Source organism: Hippopotamus amphibius, chromosome 13, assembly GCF_030028045.1.
Source record: "Hippopotamus amphibius kiboko isolate mHipAmp2 chromosome 13, mHipAmp2.hap2, whole genome shotgun sequence".
In the NCBI taxonomy this organism is placed as follows: domain Eukaryota; kingdom Metazoa; phylum Chordata; class Mammalia; order Artiodactyla; family Hippopotamidae; genus Hippopotamus; species Hippopotamus amphibius.
The window spans coordinates 81699518-81721739 of NC_080198.1; the positions used below are offsets into that span (position 1 = coordinate 81699518).

A 22222-nucleotide genomic window follows, 5' to 3' on the forward strand; every position below is an offset into this window, starting at 1 on the left:
GATTTTTCAGAAAACGAAACCAAAACTATTCTCCAAACAAAACTGATTTCAGTTTTGCATATTCCTGACCTACCATTTATATTAATGGATCCATTGCATTTCTAATTCTCAGTCGATGAGAGATGAATAAAACCCCAGAGCTAAATACTGTTCCCAAAGGCAGAAGGTGAGCCCCGAGAACCATGACCTTACAGAAGTGAACTGGGGGTCCCTCTCCGTGTTGCCCACCCCTGGATCCCCTCTCATCTCCTCCTAGCCCACCAATTCCTACTTCTCATCTACTAGTGATCCCCAAACTAAAAATAAATGTTTTCCTCCCTTTGCATAATGATAACAGTAAAAGTTCTTTGAGGGCAGGGATACAATCGGTTTCTCCCAGCGCTTAACACAGTGTCGGGCACAGAGGGTATGAAGTTACCAGAGAAAAAGAGGAACAAAAGCAAGCTGTCTTTCTTTTGGCTTCAAATCTATTTCATCTCTTCAATAATCTCTCATCTCCTGAAATCACAAGTGAGTGATAAAAAAGAACAAGCCACTGTTGCCACATTTAACACTTGTACATTTTATTTAATTAAATCAGCCATTGTACACATTGCAGCTATGTATTGTTAGTGCTGTATTTTTTTCCGTTAACTAATACATGCCCTCATAGATATATTCAATTAGTGTTATCACCATGGGAACAAGATGCGGAGTCATCAACTGAAAATTCACTTCTTCTCACAGTATTCAAGTGTTTTGATTACACAGCAAAAATCAAAACCAAAAAAAGGTGAATAACCATTATGTTGTTACACAGACATCATCTGCACTGCAAATAACACAACAGAAATGCTTTTCTTGAGCTCCAGTGAAGGGTTGGACAAGAAGGCCATGGTGTGTCCCCAAAAGTTTCACCATTGGCCTCTTTCAGTTTGGCTGCCAAAGAATGCTTTATTTTCTATCCAACTGCCAAGAAGTGCTAGCATTTGAGGCTTAGGAGATTTGGCTTGTGGGAAACCTCCCTCCCAGGAAATTTTCTCTCTTGGCAACGTTACTTGAAATGATGAGATGCCATTGTTTGTTGTCTTTGTTTCTGACATTCGGAACAATGAGTCATTTTTGCACAACAGGAAAAGACCAGATAGAACTGGAAAATGTTCAATCCCTGGCGGATTGACTCTGGTTTTTAAAATTTTTTAATTTCATCTTCATTGAATATACTTTTCTTTAACAAATAACTGATTCAAAATGTATACTGTTTATATGAATATATTTGTGAATATATATATGTTAAAATGCTACACAGCTTCAACCACTAGAGGAATAAGGAATAGGACGTGGAAATCACTCAGATGATTAAAGTTCCTTCTTTGAAACACACAAACAGGAAAGTGCACAAATGCACTTCAGAGTTTCCAAGGGGGTTTGGATTTCAAATAAATAAACCCAAAATTTTAACCCAAACCAAAATTTTCAGGATTTCTCAATCTCGTCTGCAAGCTAAAAAACAGACTTAGCTGAAAAGTGAAAAGTGCTTGCTGAGGGGAAAAAGAATGAAAACCATCAGTGTGATTAGAAGAGGGGTTTGGACTGTGGTTTGATTCTTAAATGCTACATGCAGGTACTAGAGAAGATATAAACCTGGAGGAAAAAACATAAAAGAAACCACTCCAACATGGTGAAGGAGTTAAACCATTTGTGTAGTGGGCAAATCTTGTTTCCAATGAATTATCTACAGTGCAGTGGCCAGAAGAAAGTACCACCAGTAAGACAGCGTGGTTTGCTAAAGCAGCAATGAAAACTGGAAAACTACAGTAGTTATAGCTTTTTAAAATACCCTGCCAACATGTCCCAAATCTAAAGGACCTGAAGATGCTAGACAGCCGCGGGATGCTGCTGCTGGCAACTGAATACCTCACTGTTTCCTCTCATTGCCTCTGCTCCCTTCCTCCTCGCCCTCCGTGGCTGCTGGAGAGTCGTAAATCACAGCTGGTCAGCACCAGCAAGAAGTGCTTAGTCAGGACAGTTCTTCAAGGTTATTAACCCATCTTTAACTAGGAGCCAGGGCTACTCTGGAAGTTCTAAGGACATGGTAGGTCTGAAGTGCTTCGTTTGCAGTAGAACTGTATTACGTTCGATTGTGTTAGCAATATCTTAACAAACCATTGTTCAGCAATTCCTAGAGGCCTTCTATTCCGCGATGCCCAGTGTAGTCACCATAGGCAGTGGTTTTAATATGTTGTTCGTCTGAGCATTTTAGCTATATACATTGTACACAGATATCTCTTTGAAGGATTCCCATGTATCATCATTTGAAGAGGTCTGCAGGTGAAGTTCTTCTGTTCAGTGGATTTTCAAGGAGCTTGTGCAGAGGCCAAGAAGAACGATGGAGGTGGCCAGGTCCCAGGTGAGCACAGACACAACAAAGGAGTGGATACAGCATCCAGGATGAAGGATGCTATCTTTGGTCACAAATTAGCTTACAGTTAAAGAGGATGGGGAGAAACTCAAACAGAAATGCAGTGTATTTGCTAAAAGTGGAAATGTCAGGGTATCCCACTGATCAGGCCAGTTAGGTCACTCCTCTAATGAAATGGGAAGTTGCATATTGAGTGAACGTGTGGTTTCTGGTGTGAGAATTGGGCAGCTCCTCATTTGGCCTCTTGCTTCAAGTCCTCCTTGCAGAAATGCCGAAGGAGTTGCTGGAGGTCGTGCTGGAGGTCATCCTGGTCTAGTGCTTCTGGGACATCCTCCAGGTGCTCCAAGTAAATGCGTTTTCCATGCTGGTCCTTCACCACAGCCCTCTTCTGGGTTCTAGCTTTACTCATTGTCGTCCTGGAGGAGAACAGATAGAGAATGTTATGTTTTCTTCACTGCTAAAAGGCAGCCACTACCTTGGTGTGAGGGTACCCACGACCTGAAAATAGTGCTTCCTGTCTTACCTCTAGATATTTCTACACTGGGCTATTAGTGGAATGGCTACAGCTATCTTTTCACTTCTTTCTTTTAAACATGGCTCTCCCATCTGAAATGACTCATGAGATTTTTAAAAAGTATTATGGAGCAAGGAGTATTTTTTAAGACTTTAAGAAACATCTCAAATAAATGAAATCATGCTTTCATAAGATTCTCTCAAAAAGTAACCCCACAATCATTCATGTTTTGATGAGGGTGCACGGATTTAAAAGAACGTGGCTCCTTCTGAAATAGTGATTCCACATGTAACTTTTGACAGGCCAAGAAAAATAGCTTTTAATTTAATTTATTTAAAATACCTTAGCTGCCAGCTTCATCCTTAGAGTCACTACCCAACTCAAACTTCCCAAAAATATTCTAAGAGAACTTTTCCATGGGACACAGATCTTTAAAAACTGGAATATTATTCTATCAACATAAAGGCAGGTGACTACCAGCGAGAGATGAAGGTCAGCCCAGGCCTCTGAAGCTTCACCTGGAGACAGTGGGGAAGGGAGAGGAAAAGAAAAACAAAACAAAACAAAACACCGAGAGGCAAATCCTTCCTCTGTCTTCCCGGAGCACAAGGAGTGGCCCATTTTATACCTCCTACAGCCACTCAACAGTCTGCTGCTCTCTTGGCCCCCTCATCAGACGGGCGATTACTTGAGAAAAGGGGCTCTGACGTCCTATTACATGGGTACTATTATTTTCCAGCATCCTTGCTTGAAAACGACTATATTGTGATTTGTTCCCTCTCTACTTGTAAATACAATTCTTCATTCCGCAAACATGGGTTGAATGTACTATATTATAATAACAAGTAATGAAACTAAATTCAGAGAATCTAAACAGTGCTCCAAATAAAAAATAATCCAGTTACTAGGCAGCGGGCCAAAAGTCAAAGATTCCAGAACTTGAATCTGTAACCATGATGCCACGCAGCCTTGCTTTACACCACCATCATTAGAACCAGTTTTTGTAGCTCTACCCAGCATTTCCTTTACGGATTCTGCCCAGGGGCTGCCCTTAGCATTACTCTACCTTCCCACACCTCTATGCCTTTGTTAAGATCACCTTAATTTTTAAAAAATAGCTGACTTCAACCAAAACTCTTCTGGCTTTCCTTTGGACATCTTGTCTCCTTCCTTCTTTCGTGTTCTCTTACCTCATGTTTCCTTTGATTCTACATCAATTATTTTATATCTGAAAACAAACAAATTTGTTCCTTTTGATAAAAAGGTCAAATTTGGTTCCAGTGGTTGAAATCAGATTATGTTTTCTGACTATTCAGCATCCATATATATTTTTTTCTCCCAAAAGGTAAATATCTGACTAATGCTGCCAAGAGCTAGTAATAGTAAAAACCTCTATGGCATTGGTGTCGAGGGATAAGCTTCTCTCTAGGACATTCCCCAGTGTTTTGTGCCCGCCTATGTAGCTGAATGTGTTTATGAACATGCATGTGTATACGACTCAAGAAATGGAATGAATTTACTTGTATGTGTATCAGGGGAGCAGTGGGTATGATCAAATGTCTTCAGCAACATATAAGATAAAGTGTTGCAGATCACAAACAGACTTCCATAACTAAGTAGCTGTAGAACTGGATTGAGATGGCTGTATCCCTGGCTTCAAATTCACCAGCTGTCATTGAGAATTTTGGATTTTGGTCTCTAAATCTATTCCCATTTGAAGATCTCATGATGCTAGGGTGTGCGTAGTTTATGTGGTTCCATATGAATAACTGAGTAAAAGACTTAAAAGTTCAGAGTATAAAAAGCACTTTATCCTTAATTCAGATAGCATTTTTAAAGTTCTGTGAGCAACTACTGTCTTTTAAATTCCTAGCTGGGGCTGTTTTTCACATGTGGTTGGAGGGTGCAATTGGGATAGAACCTTTAATTTCACTGTTCTAATTATTATGTTCTACAGGCTAAAAATAGCTTTGTAGAGTACTATAAATGACAATCTTTCTCTTCTTTTCAATGAAGTGAAAAGCACAACAGTAACTTCAATTTCCATTGTGTCTGTTCATTGCAAAGCTGAGAACATTTTGTTAATACTCACAGTGCTGCTAGAGGCCCAGAGAGAAGTGAGGGTAGACCAAGGCAACAGTGCCAAAGTTTACACATCAGATAGGTGATGGGGACGGGGGTGGACCAGAAAGCCTCATAGCTGGTCCCTGTTCATACGCACGAATACAAGCTTACTGTTTGTATGATACTTTCTTATTAAAGCCCCTGGTTTCAGCCTCACTAGGTACACTGAAGTTCATGGATATCAAACTCATGCTCATGTTATATGCCACTCACATGCATAATCATGAAACAGCTTGTTTAAAGCAAAAGCAAACAAAAAAACCATGTGCCATTCAAAGGAATGATTTACCAAGACTGAGCTAAAGGCAGCTAGCCACAAGATTATTTTGTGAGCAATTGACTAGATTTCTCTTACTGTTCTTTACAATGGAATATCTCAGCTGTTTGGCCTCAGTGAAATCGATGACTTGCTGAAACCCAGGAAATGACTGTGTAAACAGTCACCTGACTATCACCAAGCCTTAGTATTACTTTTATTTTTAAAGGTTAAGTTTATTTAATCATTCTTTCCACAAGAATTTCTTTTTTTTAATTTATTTATTTTATTTATTTATTGGCTGCGTTGGGTCTTTGTTGCTACACATGGGCTTTCTCTAGTGGCTGCGAGTGGGGGCTACTCTTCATTGTGGTGCGTGGGCTCCTCATTGTAGTGGTTTCTCTTGTTGTAGAGCACGGGCTCTAGGCATGTGGGCTTCAATAGTTGCAGCACACGGGCTCAATAGTTGTGGCACACGGGCTCAATAGTTGTGGCTCACGGGCTCTAGAGCACAGGCTCAGTAGTTGTGGTGCATGGGCTTAGTTGCTCCGTGGCATGTGGAATCTTCCTAGAGCAGGGCTTGAACCCGTGTGCCCTGCATTGGCAGGCGGATTCTTAACCACTGTGCCACCTAGGAAGTCCCTTACTATTACTTTTAAAGCATCAAGAGGACATTTCAGGAATGACACAGTGACAGATGTACCACTTGACAAAAGTCTTACAATGCGGGAGGGTCCACAGTTCCCAAGAGGTTTTAAGGTAGGTATAAGGGCTTTATTTTTCTTTTCTTAAACTGGAAAACTTTTTAAAGGTGTTAGTTGGCAAAGCATCACCCCATGCTAACCCAAACCTTCTAAGTATTGATCCATCCTCCTTCAGGACTTCATCCTCTACTAAACTGGGGGAGTGGACTTTCATCTGGCTACCTGTGTAACTCAAAGCCTGAAGTAAGAAAAAAAGAAAACAAGACAAGACCCTTCATAAACCACAGACTCTGACATAATCTATCACTCTGCTTAATGGATAGTATAAAAAGATATGCTTGAAAGGATAAAGAAAACAATTCTTAGGAGCAGATGTAAGTATTGAGTTTTACTTAGCAAGTCTGTTAGATTTCTCTCATGGTGAGGGAGATCTGTTTCGTTGCTACCACTTCACAATTCCTGCGAACTATACTGGTTGACTTTGACTTTTCTCCTTGCCTCACCCCACTCCTTTCTTCAGTGCAGACTCTAATGACAAATGCAATGAATAATGACCAAAGGCAAAAACAAGCAACAAACAAATAAGGCCCAAAGTGTATAATCGGATAATTTATCTTTTGATTGTCCAAGGTCACCAAGTTGTCAAAATGTGAAGAGTTAAAAGTATTCAAAATAAGGTATACTCATCACATCCCAATGCACTCATGTACAATCTCAATGCATAGTGCGGGTGAAAGAGCACACACACGTAACATTTAACTTCAAAATAATTCAACAGCAAAGAATGTTTCGTAGATGTCTGCTCATGCCCACCATCCCTTAGTTGAAATCTTTGGGGCCAGATGTGTTTCAGATCTCAGATTGTTTTTTCCTTTTGAATGCTAAAAAGGTAACATGATGTATATACTGTATATCCTAATCGCTCAGATGGGATAGGGACAGCATCCTGTCATCAAACCCACTAATATATCAACAGCAAAACCTGAATAGTCACTCGTAGAATAAACAAGACAGCAAAGTCATTGCAGCCCCGTGTCAGTTCACATTAAGTTTTACTGCCAAATTAGCTTGATACCAACTTATAAAACTTGTTTTGGTTTTCAGGTTGTTGGTATTTTTTAATCATAGTAAGTGTTTGTGGATGTCACTGTGGATCCATTTCCCAATTATTTAAAATTAGAACTTAAATAATTATAAATGCTTGTTTTATTTAAGGTTATAAAAGATATCTGAGTTTTCTTTAACGCCTATCATTGGAAATATTAGCTAGCAAAGATAACGTGCAGTATCTATTTCTTTCCCTTACTAACTGGGAGTGCAAGTCACTTCTGGGACTTTTAGGCAAGATGTACAATCATGCCGCAACTGTGGAGATTCTGATTCTCATTGAGCTGAAGTGATTTCTGGTCATATGGATTTTTTTAACGCTCTTAAGGCGGCACAGATGAATGCAATAAGCTGAGTAAAATATTATTTCACTGTACACATTATTCAAACAGGAATTCTACTCTCTTGAGTTATTCTGCATCCTTCCATGAATATATATATAGGGAATGACACAATGATAAACCATCTTCTTCTCAAACACAAAGCACGCATAACACACACACACACACACACACACAAAGTGATGATGTTTCTATACCTCTTCAAAGTCATCTTTGGCTGAAGGAAGATCAGTGGCTAAACTAGAATCCCCCAGGTGCTTCTCCATCCTCTCTCCATGTACCACAGTTGTTTTAACAACTTTGCTGACTCTACGGCCTTCCACTGGTTCAGCCTGAAATTGTGAGGTACTGGACAAAATGCTGGGCTCAGACAAAGTTACCTGATGAATGAAGGACACACAGTATACAGTTTCTGACTGCCAAAATGTAACAATGATGAATTTTTCTATGTTAAAACACACACACACACTACAATGATATATCCTAAAAACAGCATTTCGTCAACAAGAAGCAGAAAAAAAATCCATAATCAATTGGTAACATCTATATAATGACTATATATACACAGTACCAAATCAACCACTTAATTAGTCACTTGAACAAATATTGATCAGGAAGTTTCATGACTGAGAAACTAACTGTTCAGTGCAGTGCAGACGTACCAGCCTGTGGATAACTCTTTCTTCCCATGAGTAAATGGCCTGTTTTGACATTATGAAGGCAAAATTAACCTCCAAAGGAGGAACTCTCAGATAAGAGAAACTGAAAGTGTAGATTTTTAGAGAACCTCATGTGTAAAATAATAAAATTTTGAGGATGTGAATGAATGCAAGATGGTGAGAATCTCCCAAATTACAGGTCAAAGAGAGTATGTTTCTGAAAGAGGGAAGTAAAACAAAAAGAAATAAAATTATAAATCAAGGGAGTTTCTGGATCCTGATTTTAGTGACTCTGAAATGCATAAGTTTGGAAATCAAATAGTTATCTAAGGCGCTGTAGAGAAGGCTGCTGTTGCTGACTGGGCGCCAACATCACAGTGCATTTGCACAAGTTTATTTCAGAACCTACTGCTTGCCAGCCAATGGGATTGCTGCCTTTTAAAATTTGACTTTTGGATTTCTGCTGCCGTCAACTGAATTAAAGAGAAAGTAGAAAGAAAAAAGACCAAAGACAAGGAGTATAATGGTTACAAATCTCCCAGATGGTTATTTAAAAATTCCAAAAAATCATGAAGAAAAACAATGAATGTGTAACTAAACACAGACTGCCTCATAAAGGGGAGGAGTGAGGCCAATCGGAATAAACAATCTCGTCCATCTCTTGTGAGCTCTGTTTTACACCTCCCCATAGAATCAGATGGTCTCACCTCTGACTGTTCAGTGTCGCTCTTCAATACAATGCGCTTTATGACCTTGGAATAGCCGTCCCCTTCGTCAACGCTGATGGGATCCTGTGGTGTTCCCTGCATCGTAATCTCTTCTTTCTCTATGCCATCAGTGGAGATGTACCGCCTAATGATTTTCCTAGTAACCTGGAAGATATTTTATTCATGTATCTTGTTTTTGAGTGACAGTGCCAGGGTATTGATTATTTATTTATTTATTTATTTTCAGGTCTTTATTGGAGTATAATTGCTTTACAATGTTGTGTTAGTTTCTGCTGTACAACAAAGTGAATCAGCTATGTGTATAATATATTCTCATATTCTCACCCTCCTGAGCCTCCCTCCCACCCTCTCTATCCCACCCTCCCTACCCACCCCTCTAGGTCATCACAAACATCGGGGGAGTTGATCTCCCTGTGCTATGCAGCAGCTGCCTACTAGCCATCCATTTTACATTTGGCAGTGTATATATGTCAATGCTACTCTCGCACTTTGTCCCAGCTTTGACCCTCCCACATCCTCAAGTCCATTCTCTACATCTGCATCTTTATTCTTGCCCTGCCACTAGGTTCATCAGCCCTGTTTTTTTAGATTCCATATATATGCGTTAGCCTACGGGTATTGATACAATTTAGGCAGGAGGTGTGAAATGAACCATGGTAAGATACTTAAGATAATACCTTCTTTACCACAGTGTGTCCCTGCTCATCGGTGTATTCTTCTTCTGTGACTGTTTCCGGGGGTATGTCAGGCAGGTCATCTCCCTACACCGTTGAAAGAAAAGGGTCACTTCCCTGTTTGGCATCAATGTTGAGGAACTACTCCCAAGTGCTTACAATGTGAGGAATGTTAGAAAATTAAAGGAGCTTTGAGAAGCAATGCTGAGATGCCAAATCCTGTCAAGTAGTATGTTTAAAAGAAAAAAAAAAAAAAGGTGGGTAATAACATGCTAGAGAATCTGACCAAAGTTAGCTCAGACTTAAACAAACAAAAACAGACAAGCCAGAGGTGAGGTGGGTGGAACCGAAGAGGCTAAATCTTGCTCTCGCTTTCTGCCCTCTTGCAGGCAGGCTGTGAATGGCATGACCACTGCATCTCTTCACAAACAGAGCTCAGGAGAGTTAAGGGATCTGCCTGAAGGCCATGCACTGCCTAGGGAGCATGCCGAGCCCTCCACTCCAGGTCGGTCCCTCTCGAAGGGCTACAGGACAGAACGGTCCTGGACGTGCAGTAACGCAACAGCCGGTACCTGAATGATCACTCGTCGGCGGACAACCCTGGTGGTTACCATTGCCTCCTCATCTGAGCTGGCCTCCAGCTCACCTAATTCCTCTGTGAGCTCCTGGTGGAAGCATGGAAGCACGGTTTTGTTTATCATGCTAAGGAACGTCTTCACGACTGGTTTCTGCTTTAGCTCACCCTGGTTTCTGCAAGTTTTATTCATGGAGATTTTGGTGGAAAAGCCAGCAGGGGTGAAAACAGTGCCTGCTGGACTCAAACTTCAGTGCGAATATAGCTTTTCATTCATTGAATGAAAAAAAAATTCTGGAATTCTGAGAGCTGTCTGAGCACCCAGCTGTCAAAATCCATCAGAAGAAATAAGCACCTTGCCCACATTACGTCTGGGACTTAAACTCCTGCTGAAAAACCAAATGTAAACACAGACCCTAGGCAGCACGATACACACTTGTGAGTCATTGACTCTTGGGCTTAGGCTTAGAATCATCCACCCAAAGGCATAGACACGTCTTATTCTTGTAGCAGAACTTTCTGCCGGAAGTCAAAATTTCCTGTCGCTATTATCTGGCCAGTACTACATTTCCCTGCCGTCAATGAAGACAGGCTACAAATAGTATTAGACTCATTTTGCAGAGAAGTTGAGAGGCAGAGGCCAATTCAGTTTTATGGGTCTGGTCCAAAGCCAAAGCTGGAGCTAAGAATATAACCTTAGATAAAAACGTATGTCTTAGGAGCCATATATCGAATTACTCTTTCCTAATGGAATGCTATTAAAAAAAAAGACCCTAATTAAAAAAAAAAAACTCAACTAAATTTTGTCAACATACTTTAAAACACCACCTACATTTCCAGATTCTTTCCTGCTAAAGAAAGACATGTAAATTCTAAACCAAATTATTTTTTAAATACACCTAGGAATCTGCTGCCTAGAAATATGGTCAGCAAGAAAAGAGATTAAAATTGAACCCTCAAGTCAGGGTCAGGAGAAGATAAGGGTCAAAATAGGAAGCTTAAGAGAAAGAACTGGAAATTCATTACGAAGAAGTAGAATAGGCCCATATAAATAATGTGGAATATAGGACAACTTATCAAAATTTATTTATATACATAGAACAGATTAAATATATGAATTACCCAGATAACTGTCTCAAGCCCCTACTTCAGTTAGCCTGCAAATTCTCAGACTAAAATTGGCAACTTTTAAGTCCAGACAGCATCGATGAAACATTTTTACTAGAACTCACTTCAGCCAAAAACTTGAGAGATGAATAATTCTGTACAAAGGCAAACTTGGAATAAAAATCCATTCATGGGATGAACTCATTATTTAAGATAACTGCCAAAATTTGGAGCAGTTCTCATCTGCCTGGACCTCCCCTAATTTTAAACTATGATTTTAGATAAATCCTGCTAGCAGATATCACACTTGTAGTCAACAAAAACAAATGGAGATGTTAAGCCCAAAGATATGTTGTGTCACTTTTTTCCCCCAGAATTTTAATTCTTTTATAACACCTTCTTTCCTAGAAGATGTACATTTACGCATTAAAAAATACTTTGACATATAAAACGTTTTTGAATCCAAAAAAGGAAAACTATATCTAATTCAATTTACATTAAATTAAGTTTAATTCAAACAGATTTTCACACTTTTGGGGGGTATGTGAATCCTCTACAGAGTTATTGAAAGTGCAGATTCTGGTCCCTTCCCCTCCCTGAGATGCATTCGAATTCAGGAGTTCTAAGGAGGGAGGGATCAAGCCCTCCAGTTAAAGCCGAGGGATGTGAACCGTTCAGACCACGTTTTGGGAGTAAGTGGTTTACGTAAGGTGGGCTGCACCTCTGTTCACAACATCAAAACTCACTTACGGACGAAGTTAAGGGTGATGCATATTCACGCTGCAATCAGTTTTCTGACATTTAGAACCAGCCATCAATTTAGGCATAATGTCCTTTTTTTGAGTCTTTCTTAAAATAAATATAAGGGGATCTCACTTGGAAATAATCCTTCCTCTAACGAGAAAAATTTGGGGAGATAAACCACTCAATTGCCACAGTCTGTGTACTCATCGCCTGACAGCACAGACTCAACAAACAAGAGTGCAGGCTCCAGCAGCTTCCCACGGCTGGCCGACGTCCCCGAGGCTCAGCTAACTCCCCTCACGCGTCTTCTTTATGTCTAACGTTACTAATTTTGAAAAGTGACATCAGGTATACTGTTTCACCCCAGGGTTCATTTTTCTTAGCGATAGGGTTTCTAGCTATAAAATTAGGGCTGATGGTCAAGTAGCTAGACTTGGAACCACGTGTCATCTTTTTCTAAAGTCACTGGTTCCCAGATTTTAAAAGGGATTGAGGGCTTCCTATGGCCCAAGTTAATTAATTTGGCAAACCTTTCTGTGGAAAAATAAGCCATCAGAGAAATGGAAACTGGGATAAAGCCTGTAGCTTTGTTACACGTGGGTGAGGAAACAGAGAAGGAGATTTTACCTTCTGAAAAGCAGCACCTTCGTCGAGCCTTTCGAAGGCCTGTGGCTGGTCGTCAGCGGACTCCACTATCACCAGGCTGGTCTTCCGGGGCGAACTCTCCTCCCTGCCTTCTGCGGGCTCTTCGGGTTCTTGCACAATGGGAGAGTCTCCCCGCTCACTGGATGTCGGGGTCTGGAGATATGACCTCTCCTCCTCAGGGGGGGTGCTGATTTCCTCAGGTGTCTTGGCGGGAGAGCCGGAGGGTGCCGTAGCCTTTTGAGTCTCTGACATTTCTGTCCCCGGGGTTGTCACACTGAAACAGAAAAGCCCAATTACACCATGAGAACGTAGGCATTTCCACCCCTGCTGAAGCAAGGGGTGTGGAAGGGAAGATGGAACTTGTCTTCATAGTCCACGAAATCCTAAAGGGGTTCTGTAAATTTGGCTAAGAAATGAAATGTGAATAAAAATTATATGTAAAATATAGAATAGAGTTACAGCTCACTGATCTAGCACTGATTGGGAAAGATGTATTCTAAAAAAATAAAAATTATGCACAAACGTATTACCGTTTCCTAATCCCTACAAAGTAGAGATCGTTAATAAATAATGAGATATTAATAAATAAATACTAATTTCATCTTTTCTTTGATAACTCAAGGTAGTAATGATGGTTTGAGGAGGTTTACATAACAAAGATCTGTAGACAATAAGGCTTTTGAAGCAAGGATCAAAATTGGGCAAATTTTTAAAAAAAGGAATATGTAAACCCCATGTTAATATAGCTGCATAATCATAAATACAGGGAGATTCTTATTGTATGTCTGGAAAACTGTACTACTTGATAGGAAGATCTGTTGGCATTGAAGCTTTTTCTATTGATAGAGTTTGGAGATTAGCTATGCAATCTTGACAATCTTCCTAAAAGAACAAAAAATTATCTGCTTTTCCTGCTCCCTCATTGTCACCTGCTGTCACTCATAGGTATTAAATGCCCAAAGTGCCTTTCTGGCACCCCTCTTGCTTCCTGTCTTGTTCTCTTTTCTTCTCTCCTTTCCTGACCTCTTCTTTACGCTCTCCCCTACAATCTAAAGGTAGATGGGTGAGGGGGCGGTACCCTGTGGAAGAAAAACGTCCTTTCAATACCCATTTCACCCTCTTCTCAAGTTCCAGTGACTCCAGCACAAAACTCACTCAAGGACAAAGGAGATGCTGTGTTACAGCCTCCTGACACACTAGTCTCACACTTGAGGGCTGGGACATGCTCGCCTTTCTCATGATCTGGTTGCTGTTTCCAGACAATAAGTGTCATTTAAACAACTCTCCTCTGCCTTCGCTTCCAGAAAGCCCAGAACGTGCGTTGTAAGCTGACTGTGCTCTGCAGCTTCCTTTAGGCAGAAGCTCTCCAGAAGACGTCTCTTTAGTCCCACTCCAACCCCTAATGGTCTTTCATTCTGTGTGAGTAATTTGTGTTGCATTTCTATTTTTATTGTTAGCCACCTCGTACCTCTGTTGAAATACGCAAGGGCTGCTTCACCTACACTGTCACTGTTCACACTCTGAACCAGCCAGGGTGCGACAGGCACATATACAGAAAAGTGAGATGCCGCAGATGTACAAGTAATAACCGTGTGGTCTGCAGTTTCAACAGTGCTTTCATAGACATATCCTTGACCTTTGACCCTGTAAGATGAATATGGTGTATACTATTATCATAATTTACACATGTGGAAACTGAGACTCAAAGGGCTTAGGCATTTGCCCATGATCGTGGAACTGGAAGTTGGTTGAAGCAGATGTGTGCCACACAACACGGTCACAATCATGTCTCTTAAATAGTCTGCTTTTTATTCTGTAGTCCTGAAAACTATTTGAAAACAATTCACGCTTGTATATGCCTGGCACCCTCGCCACACTGGCTTGTGTCTTTGGAATGACACTGTATAGGCTTTCTTTCGGAACTCACAAGTATTCCTGCTGTTCAAGAGCTGACTCTTCAGGCAGGTCTCGCATTTTCCCTGAGAAATCCTGTGGAACTTGCTCCTTGTGAGCCTGGGGAAGGAGCTCTGTGGCGGCGCCATCGCCCTCCGTTTTGGAGATGCTATCCTGAAAAGTGGAGTAACCGACAGAAATGTCTTCCTCTGAGACGATGGGAGGGTGATCATAGGACTCGTCCTCTTTAGAAGCAGCTTGCTCGTCTTTCTGCTTGTGTCGGGCAGTGCAGAGCTCCTCCTGAAGTACTGAGAACCCTACAGGGGAGAATGATTTAAATTAAGTATTTAATTGAAGCTAAACTATATTAAGTGCATATTTATTAAGTAACTACTACCTGCCACGTCTGTGACTGGTCCATGGTTACAAAGCTGAAAGAGATCTGTGTCTGTCTTCAAGATGCTGACCATCTAGGGAAGCTCAGGCAAGTAAGAGGTATTCAAGTGCAGAGTGACTGGGCCACAGGTGCCAGTCAATGAATGCTGTGCATTCAACTCAGGGTTAAGGAATCAGGAAAGGAATTGCAGAGGGTGTGACATCTTAAGGAGACCTAAAGATAAGCGGGTGTCAACTGCGACAGTTGAGGCATAAAGCTACATGGTAAGAAGAGTACTACTAATAGTAACAATAATAATAATTAACAGCTAACACATTCTGAATATTTACTGAGTCAGGCACCATTCTAGATGCTTTGCAAGTATTAACTTGTGTCAATCAACACTCTGAGGTTAGTACTCTTTTGATGAAGGGTCTCTTAGGCCAGGCAAAGAAATTTCATATAGCAAGGGCAATAAGGAGTCATTGAAAAATTTTTGGCAGAGGTGTGACTGACCTTCATCTATCTATTTATTTACTCAACAGATACATATTGAGTATCCATTGTTTAGATGCTGGAGACATAGCAGTGAACATGACAGAAGAAGCTTCTGGCCTCACTGAACCTGCATTTCCACAGATTCATATTTCTGAAACCAAGGTAAAGGTACAGAGAAAACAGGGCCAGTATTTTAGATAGACTTGTCAGAAAAGGCTCCTCTTAGGAGTTGATACTTAAGCAGAGGCCTGAATAAAGTGATAGAAAAAGGTACCTGATGATCTTAGGGGAGAACACTCCAGAATGGAGGGTTCGAACAGAAAGCACCAGAGCCCGGAATCCTGAGAAGGTGCAGCGTGCCCAGGGAACAGCCCAGAGGCCAGGTGTCTGGGACTTGGGAAAGCAGGAAAGAGATGGGAGATGGGACCAGCTATGAAGCTTTTGCTGAACAGTAATACATGCCCTCATGCAAACCTACGGAAAGTAAGCTGCAGGGAGACACTGAGCAACACTATCCTGTAAAAAATAAAAAACAAAAAAACAAAAACAAAAACAAAACAAGAAGAGAGGGTATCGTGGAAGAGATTACTTTTCTGTCAAATGTGACAAAGAGGTAAAGGAAGACGAAGACTGAGAATTGCTCAGTGCACTTGGCGATTAGGAAACAATTGGTGAATTTTGCAAGATTCTTTCCTGTTGAGTGGTGATGACAAAACCTGACTTGCGTGGATGCTAGAGACAGTTCTAGAGAGAATGGGAAGAGAGGAAGTAGAGACAGGAAAGTCAGGCTATTCTTTTGAAGAGATTTCCCATGAAACGGATGGAGCAATCACACAGAGGAGCATATTGGGTGAAAGGAGCTATTTGCTTTGCTTTGTTTTTAAAGCTGGGATCTATTAGATCAGGTTTTAATGCTGTTGAGCATGGTCTAGTTGTAAGAAGCCAGAGTGGGTAATTGCAGGAGGGAAGTCCATAGTTGGTAAAAGGGGATGAGTACTAGTACAAAAGAAGAGCTGATGGCTTTAGCAAAGCAAGGACATTTCATACAGGAGGGAAGCTAGAGTATAAGCACTGAGATGCACTTAGGTTGGGAGATTCTGTGGTGAAAGAATATGGACATTTGCTTATAGTTATTCCTATTTTTTTCTAAGGAATATAAAGTATGGTCATCAGGTTGGAATAAATAAAGAGTAATGTTGGGGGCTTGAAAGAAGAGAGTGTAAAAACAGCAACGAGAGAGCCAGAGGAGAAAGAAAGAGAGTGAGGGAGCATGGAAGTGAATGAGGGTGGATCCGAGAAACTTTAACACTGGAAAGGGGGTAGGACCAATGGCTAGAGGTTCAGTGGGTTTGAAAAATCATCGTGTAGAAGTAAAAGAGGACGTAGGTATAATGCTTCAAGTTAGGACTTGGAAGCAGTACAGTCACTGATAAGGATTCAGCTTGGGCTGTGGGCACAGAAATGGGTCACTAAGGTAGAGCAAAAGACACGGTATCAGAAGTGCCATCAAGGAGCTGAGGAAAGGGCGCCAGATGGCTCACCCATGTCGATGGTCGTTATGGACTGAAGCTTTGGGTCCCCTTCAAATTCATATGTTGAAACCCTAGTCCCAGCGTGATGGCATGCGGAGGTGGTATCCCTGCGAGGTAATTAGGTCATGAGGGGGGAGCCCTCATGAATGGGACTAGTGCCCTTATAAGAAGAGGCCAGAGAGCTAGCTCTTTCTCTGTTCCCTGTGTGAGAACAGAGCAAGAAGACAGCCACGTACAATCCAGAAGAGGGCCCCCACCAGCACCTGACCGTGCTATCATGCTGATCTTGAACTTTCAGTTTCCAGAACTGTGAGAAATAAATCTCTGTTGTTTAAACTACCCAGTTCACGGTGTTTTGTTGTAGCAGCCCACAATGACTGAGACAACGATCAAATAATAAAGAATGAGAGGTACGGGGGCACTTGAGATGGGCAGGGAAGTCTCAGGAGAAGAACGTATCACCAAAAGCCATAGACGAGCCTCTGAACAAAGGAAGACAGCGGGTCCAGTTGCCTGAATTAACCATACATAACAGACACACACACCAACTGTCTGACCTTCACTGTGATCCAGTGTGATGGTCTGTTCAATCTCTGCATAGCTATGACTGATGCGCTCCTGGAGAGGCTCTGTGCTGGTCTCCATGAGATGAACAATATCCATTCGGTTGATCTTGGTGAGACATTCAATGAGACTGGTATCTGGGATATTAGAGAAAAACTATTTATTACATCTGAGGCCTATTCTGTTAAAAATCTCTTTCATTTAGTTGCCTTATTGAATTTTTTAGTGACATATTTTAAGTATGGGAAAAATTTACTAAAATTTTGATATTTGTACAAGAAACAACTGAAGCCCTATTAAGGGTCCTTGTAAAAGTAAGCAAACAAACAAGAGAGATGTACGAAATGGGTGACACAGCATGGGCACAAGCCCTAAAAGTAGAGTTGCTAGATAACACATAGGACACCCTGTCAAATGTGAATTTTAGATAAAAAACCATTTTTTTAAGTAAAAGTATATACTAAATATTGCATAGAATACATTTACAGTAGAAAAGTATTTGTTGACTATCTGAAATTTAAATTTAACTGGGTGCTCTCTATTTTTATTTGCTAAATCTGGCAATCCTACCTAGAATAATGGTAAGAGAAGGAATGATAAATGTGGGCTGGATGTAAATAAGGGAGGTCTCTAGGTAGATCTTCAAAGAGGTATTAAATGAAGTGACACATGTAGACCCGCTGAGGGATAAGAAGTAGTTATGGTCTGTATCACTTCCCATTTTATTTGATGTGGTCAGAATATCATACATAAATCATTATGTAGAGTATCTACTTGACATTTTTCCCCACTTTAGTTATTTAGGAGTAAAAGAAGCAGGAAATGAATGCAAAGCACCATCAATAAAACAATGGCTAATAAAGCAAGCATGTCTGCTGTCAATATTCAGAACATTTTAGGGCTTTAATAACATTCCTGTTAGCAACCAGTGCTAGCATCACTTTCCACTAGTTAATGTTGTTCACAGGAACACAGTACAAGAATTTTTATGCAACATGCATATTTGAGAAATGTCATAGCTTCTTCTCATTTGCTTACAGTAGCACTTCCGGTTGATGGCATCTGTCACTTCATCTTTTTTACTGAATTTGCATAAAAGGTTTGTTGAGCAAGATTTTTTCTTACCTTCAACCTATTGCCTGTTACATATCGCTTTCCACCTACCTGTAGCATGTTTCCCATCCCTTTCTAGCCAGTACTTCAGTAGTGCATGACTCTGGTCTTGCAGGGAGTTAGGGTTCTCAATTCGAATTTGATGAATTTGCTCCTCAGTGAAATCCAGTTCTCTTGCTAATTCTAGAAGAGAAAAGACTCCTTTGTAAACACATTAACTTTACAGTCTGAGTCTCTGTACCTTGCCTTGTGATTTTGTGAATAATGTGTTCTTCGTATTGCTGTAACTGAGTTCCTTTATTTTTTTCCTACTTACTGGAAATGACTCTTGTATGCCTTTGTTCTTCTAGCACTAATTGCAGATATTTTCCATAAATTGGGGATAGAATTGACCACTGTCATAGTGGAAATAGTAAGTTTGAGGCAATGATGATAAAATATGTAAATTCAGGCCCATTTAATTCCAAAATTTGGAAGAGACCAATAATACTGGCTTATACTCTTAACCAAGATAATGGAAAATAAACGACTGAAAACAGTAGAAAGAGGCTATGTCTCACTTTCAGCCATAATTAGGTGACTTTCAAATACTATAAATCCTGTTTCTGGGTACTTGGATAAACACTGGTTGCAGCTATATTACGGTGGCTGCATAAACTCCTTTCTGTGATTTGATGTCACTTGAATAAAAGGTCTGGGAAGCAGTAACTGACCTGGGGAAGAAGCCACAAAGTTTTCCTTTAAAGTCTACCACTAACATTCTACATGGATGCTTAGACATTGAGGGGTGTGTGTGTGTGTGAGAGAGGATGAGGTGCCCTCTTTGGAGGGCAATTTACCAATATCTTTCAAAATTAAAAATACACACTTCTTTTACCCAGCAATTTTCCTTCTAGGAATACGTCCTATAGACACACCCACAAAAATCTCTCAGTGCACAAGGATATTTATTGCCACTAACAGGAAACAACCTAAGTATCCATCAACAACAGCTATTGATAAAATTATGGTACCTCCATACATTGGAATTAAACAGCCACTTAAAAGAATGACATAGATATTTCTATGGAGTATTTATGAAGAATACTGTTAAGTAAAATTTTGCTCATTTTTAAATAATAGGCATAGATGTGGGCACTGCAGATTTTTTTTCTGAACAGATGAGAAAGGGTTAGCAGTTACCTTTGAGAAGTGGGGCTCAACGATGAGATGCAGGTGTGTGAGACATTTATTTTTCATTTTATACCATTCAGTGTGATTGTAAGGTTTGAATTTTCACCAACTATAATATATACTATGTTTAATATATATATATACATAAATACTTAAGCAAAATAAATAATTCTGAAAGCCACCTATTGAATAAATCAACCAGGGATATCCTTTCTTCCCCTAAATCGCTCAAATAAATAAATCCGACCAGTATTTTTAAATTACTTTAAAATGTTTCCATCATTTATTCTGCATTATCAATTCTCTTTGTTAAGGGTATTATGACTCCTCTCTCCTATTCATACCAAATGTTTAAGAAACTGAAAGGAGATAAATATTAACTTTATGCTGTGTGTTTCAATTAAGTAGTCACGAGTGACATAAAAGGTCAGACCAAAAAAAACAAACAAACAAACGAAAACAAAAACCCAGGAAAAAGAAAAAAATTCAGACTGATAATATTGCTTTAATATGTTAAATCACAGGAAAGAGGAAAGATGAAAGAATATAGCTTTTAAAACCTAAAAATCATGATTGTAAATAAACCATATTGATTTTAGAATTCACTTTCCATTAAAAATTTATTTAACATAAAATTTCTAAACAGTCCCATTTCTCAGAAAATTAGTGAACATCTCAGTCATATGTATTTCAACATTCATTTGAAGTAAATTTTAGTACTGTTCATGATGAAGATACCTGATACAAGGTATCTAAAACAAGGAGCCCTGGTTAAATTTCAAATTAAATCTTATGACAATTACATCTAATAATGGTTTTGAAACATAGTAATCTCCCCAAAGTTTAGATATCCACAGCTCCCAAAGGAGGGTGGTGGGGTTTGTTATAGTCTCAAAATCTCTCAATACGAAGTTCAATTATTCAAAATTCCAGAGACAATAAAAGGCCTGCCCTTGTTCACACAGTGAGTTAATGCAGACCCTGGATTTTCTAGTTCATAGTATCATTCTTATCGCTCTTCCATGTGGTCTTCCTCAAGGAAAGAAAAAAAAAAAAAAAAGACTTTTTTCATTGTTAATGACACTTGGCTGGTGCAACAATGTCATTTAAACCAAGCAGGTCTTGTTGAAAAAAAATGGGTCACACTCATTTTACCTGTCCAACTGAAGCCAAGGTGATCGGCAATATAAGCCAGCCTTTCCTCAATCCGTTCCTGCGCATCCTGCTGATCTACAGAAGGTCAAAAACAGAATGGCCAAAGGTTGTCCATGACAGGGGAGGAACCACAGTACTGATCATCCAAAGAAAGGCAGTCAATTGTCCAAATATTTGATTACAGCACAAATTAACTATTACATTTTAGATCACATTAAATTGTATGTTTGCCTGATTTCTGGAATGGAATGGTGAATAAATTTAATAAAAATCATGAAAACCATCTGCTTCCATATCTCTTTAATCAAGACTAGTCACTGGACATAATTATATAAGTTACTGACTTCTAGTCATCTTAGGACTTTCCTCTTAAATTATCTGAGAGGATACTGCCCACCCGAAGATAATAATCTTACTCATCAAACATCAGAAAAATCATAAATGGGACGGAGAAATGGAGTAATTGGTTAGGACCTCCTATTATTGACTGTGGCAGTATAAGATCACTTCCGGGCCATGTTGCAAAGAAATCACATCCAAGATTCACAAGAGACCTAGATCATGGGTTGATCAGACCATCCTGGCTTTTTTCAGTATGGCCAGAAACAGTGTTTGCCTTGGTCCTGGTGACCTTGGAAGAAGGAAGAATAAAGTGCATGTATTTGTATATGGATGTTATATTATTATGTATATATGTCTTTTGGGCAAAGTTTCTGTCTACTTACTACCAAGTAAACTCACATAATACTCCCACAGGCTATAATTTCCCCTTTGATTTTTAACCCCCATTAATTGATGGGCAGCATTTTAAGTTATAGTATCATGACACTTTTTTATAACCCAAATTTAAGAATCGTAGTCTTTATTGTAGAGATATTGGAAGACCAGAGGCTACTTCTCAAAGCCATCTATGGTTTCCTTTTTTATAATTCAAAGAGCCATCATCCCCTCACAGTCAACTTAAATCATGCAAAGTTTGAGTTTTTGTTGTCTGCTGAAACTAATCAGAGTCCATTCTCCATTCATCTGCCACATAAATAAAAAGCATGTTTTTACCTTATGATTGTTTGCTTAAAGGGATTACCAATGGTATCTGAAATCCAACCTTTCTGAATCAAAAACAAATCCGCAACAACTGGAATTTCATGATATGTGAAATCTTCTTGTGCAAATGGCTTCCTAACGATTATAAAGTTAAGTGTTTATTATTTTAAAGTACTCAAAGGTAAGAAGAAAAAGCAATTAATCCTCATAATGTGAAACAAAACCAAACACATCCATGTGTTTAATTTGAGGCTAAGCCTGGAACGTCAGAGCAACAAAACTCAAAGCTTGCATGG

The 22222-nt window shown here is 39.8% G+C and overlaps 1 protein-coding gene across 2 annotated transcripts in view; it reads right to left on the reverse strand.

Moving 5' to 3' along the window:
* Nucleotides 1-546: 546 nt before the first annotated feature.
* Nucleotides 547-22222, reverse strand: part of ANK2 (ankyrin 2) — a 235942-nt gene continuing 214266 nt past the window's right edge. For both annotated transcript variants that reach the window (XM_057704400.1, XM_057704401.1), the window contains 11 exons: nt 20883-20957; nt 18606-18737; nt 17435-17578; nt 14506-14788; nt 12561-12852; nt 10081-10173; nt 9512-9595; nt 8814-8978; nt 7645-7827; nt 6146-6237; nt 547-2817 (listed from right to left, as the gene is read on the reverse strand). In XM_057704400.1, the coding sequence (XP_057560383.1) occupies nt 2634-2817; nt 6146-6237; nt 7645-7827; nt 8814-8978; nt 9512-9595; nt 10081-10173; nt 12561-12852; nt 14506-14788; nt 17435-17578; nt 18606-18737; nt 20883-20957 (1727 nt within the window). In that variant the 3' untranslated portion in view covers nt 547-2633. The remainder of the gene's footprint in view (nt 2818-6145; nt 6238-7644; nt 7828-8813; nt 8979-9511; nt 9596-10080; nt 10174-12560; nt 12853-14505; nt 14789-17434; nt 17579-18605; nt 18738-20882; nt 20958-22222) is intronic.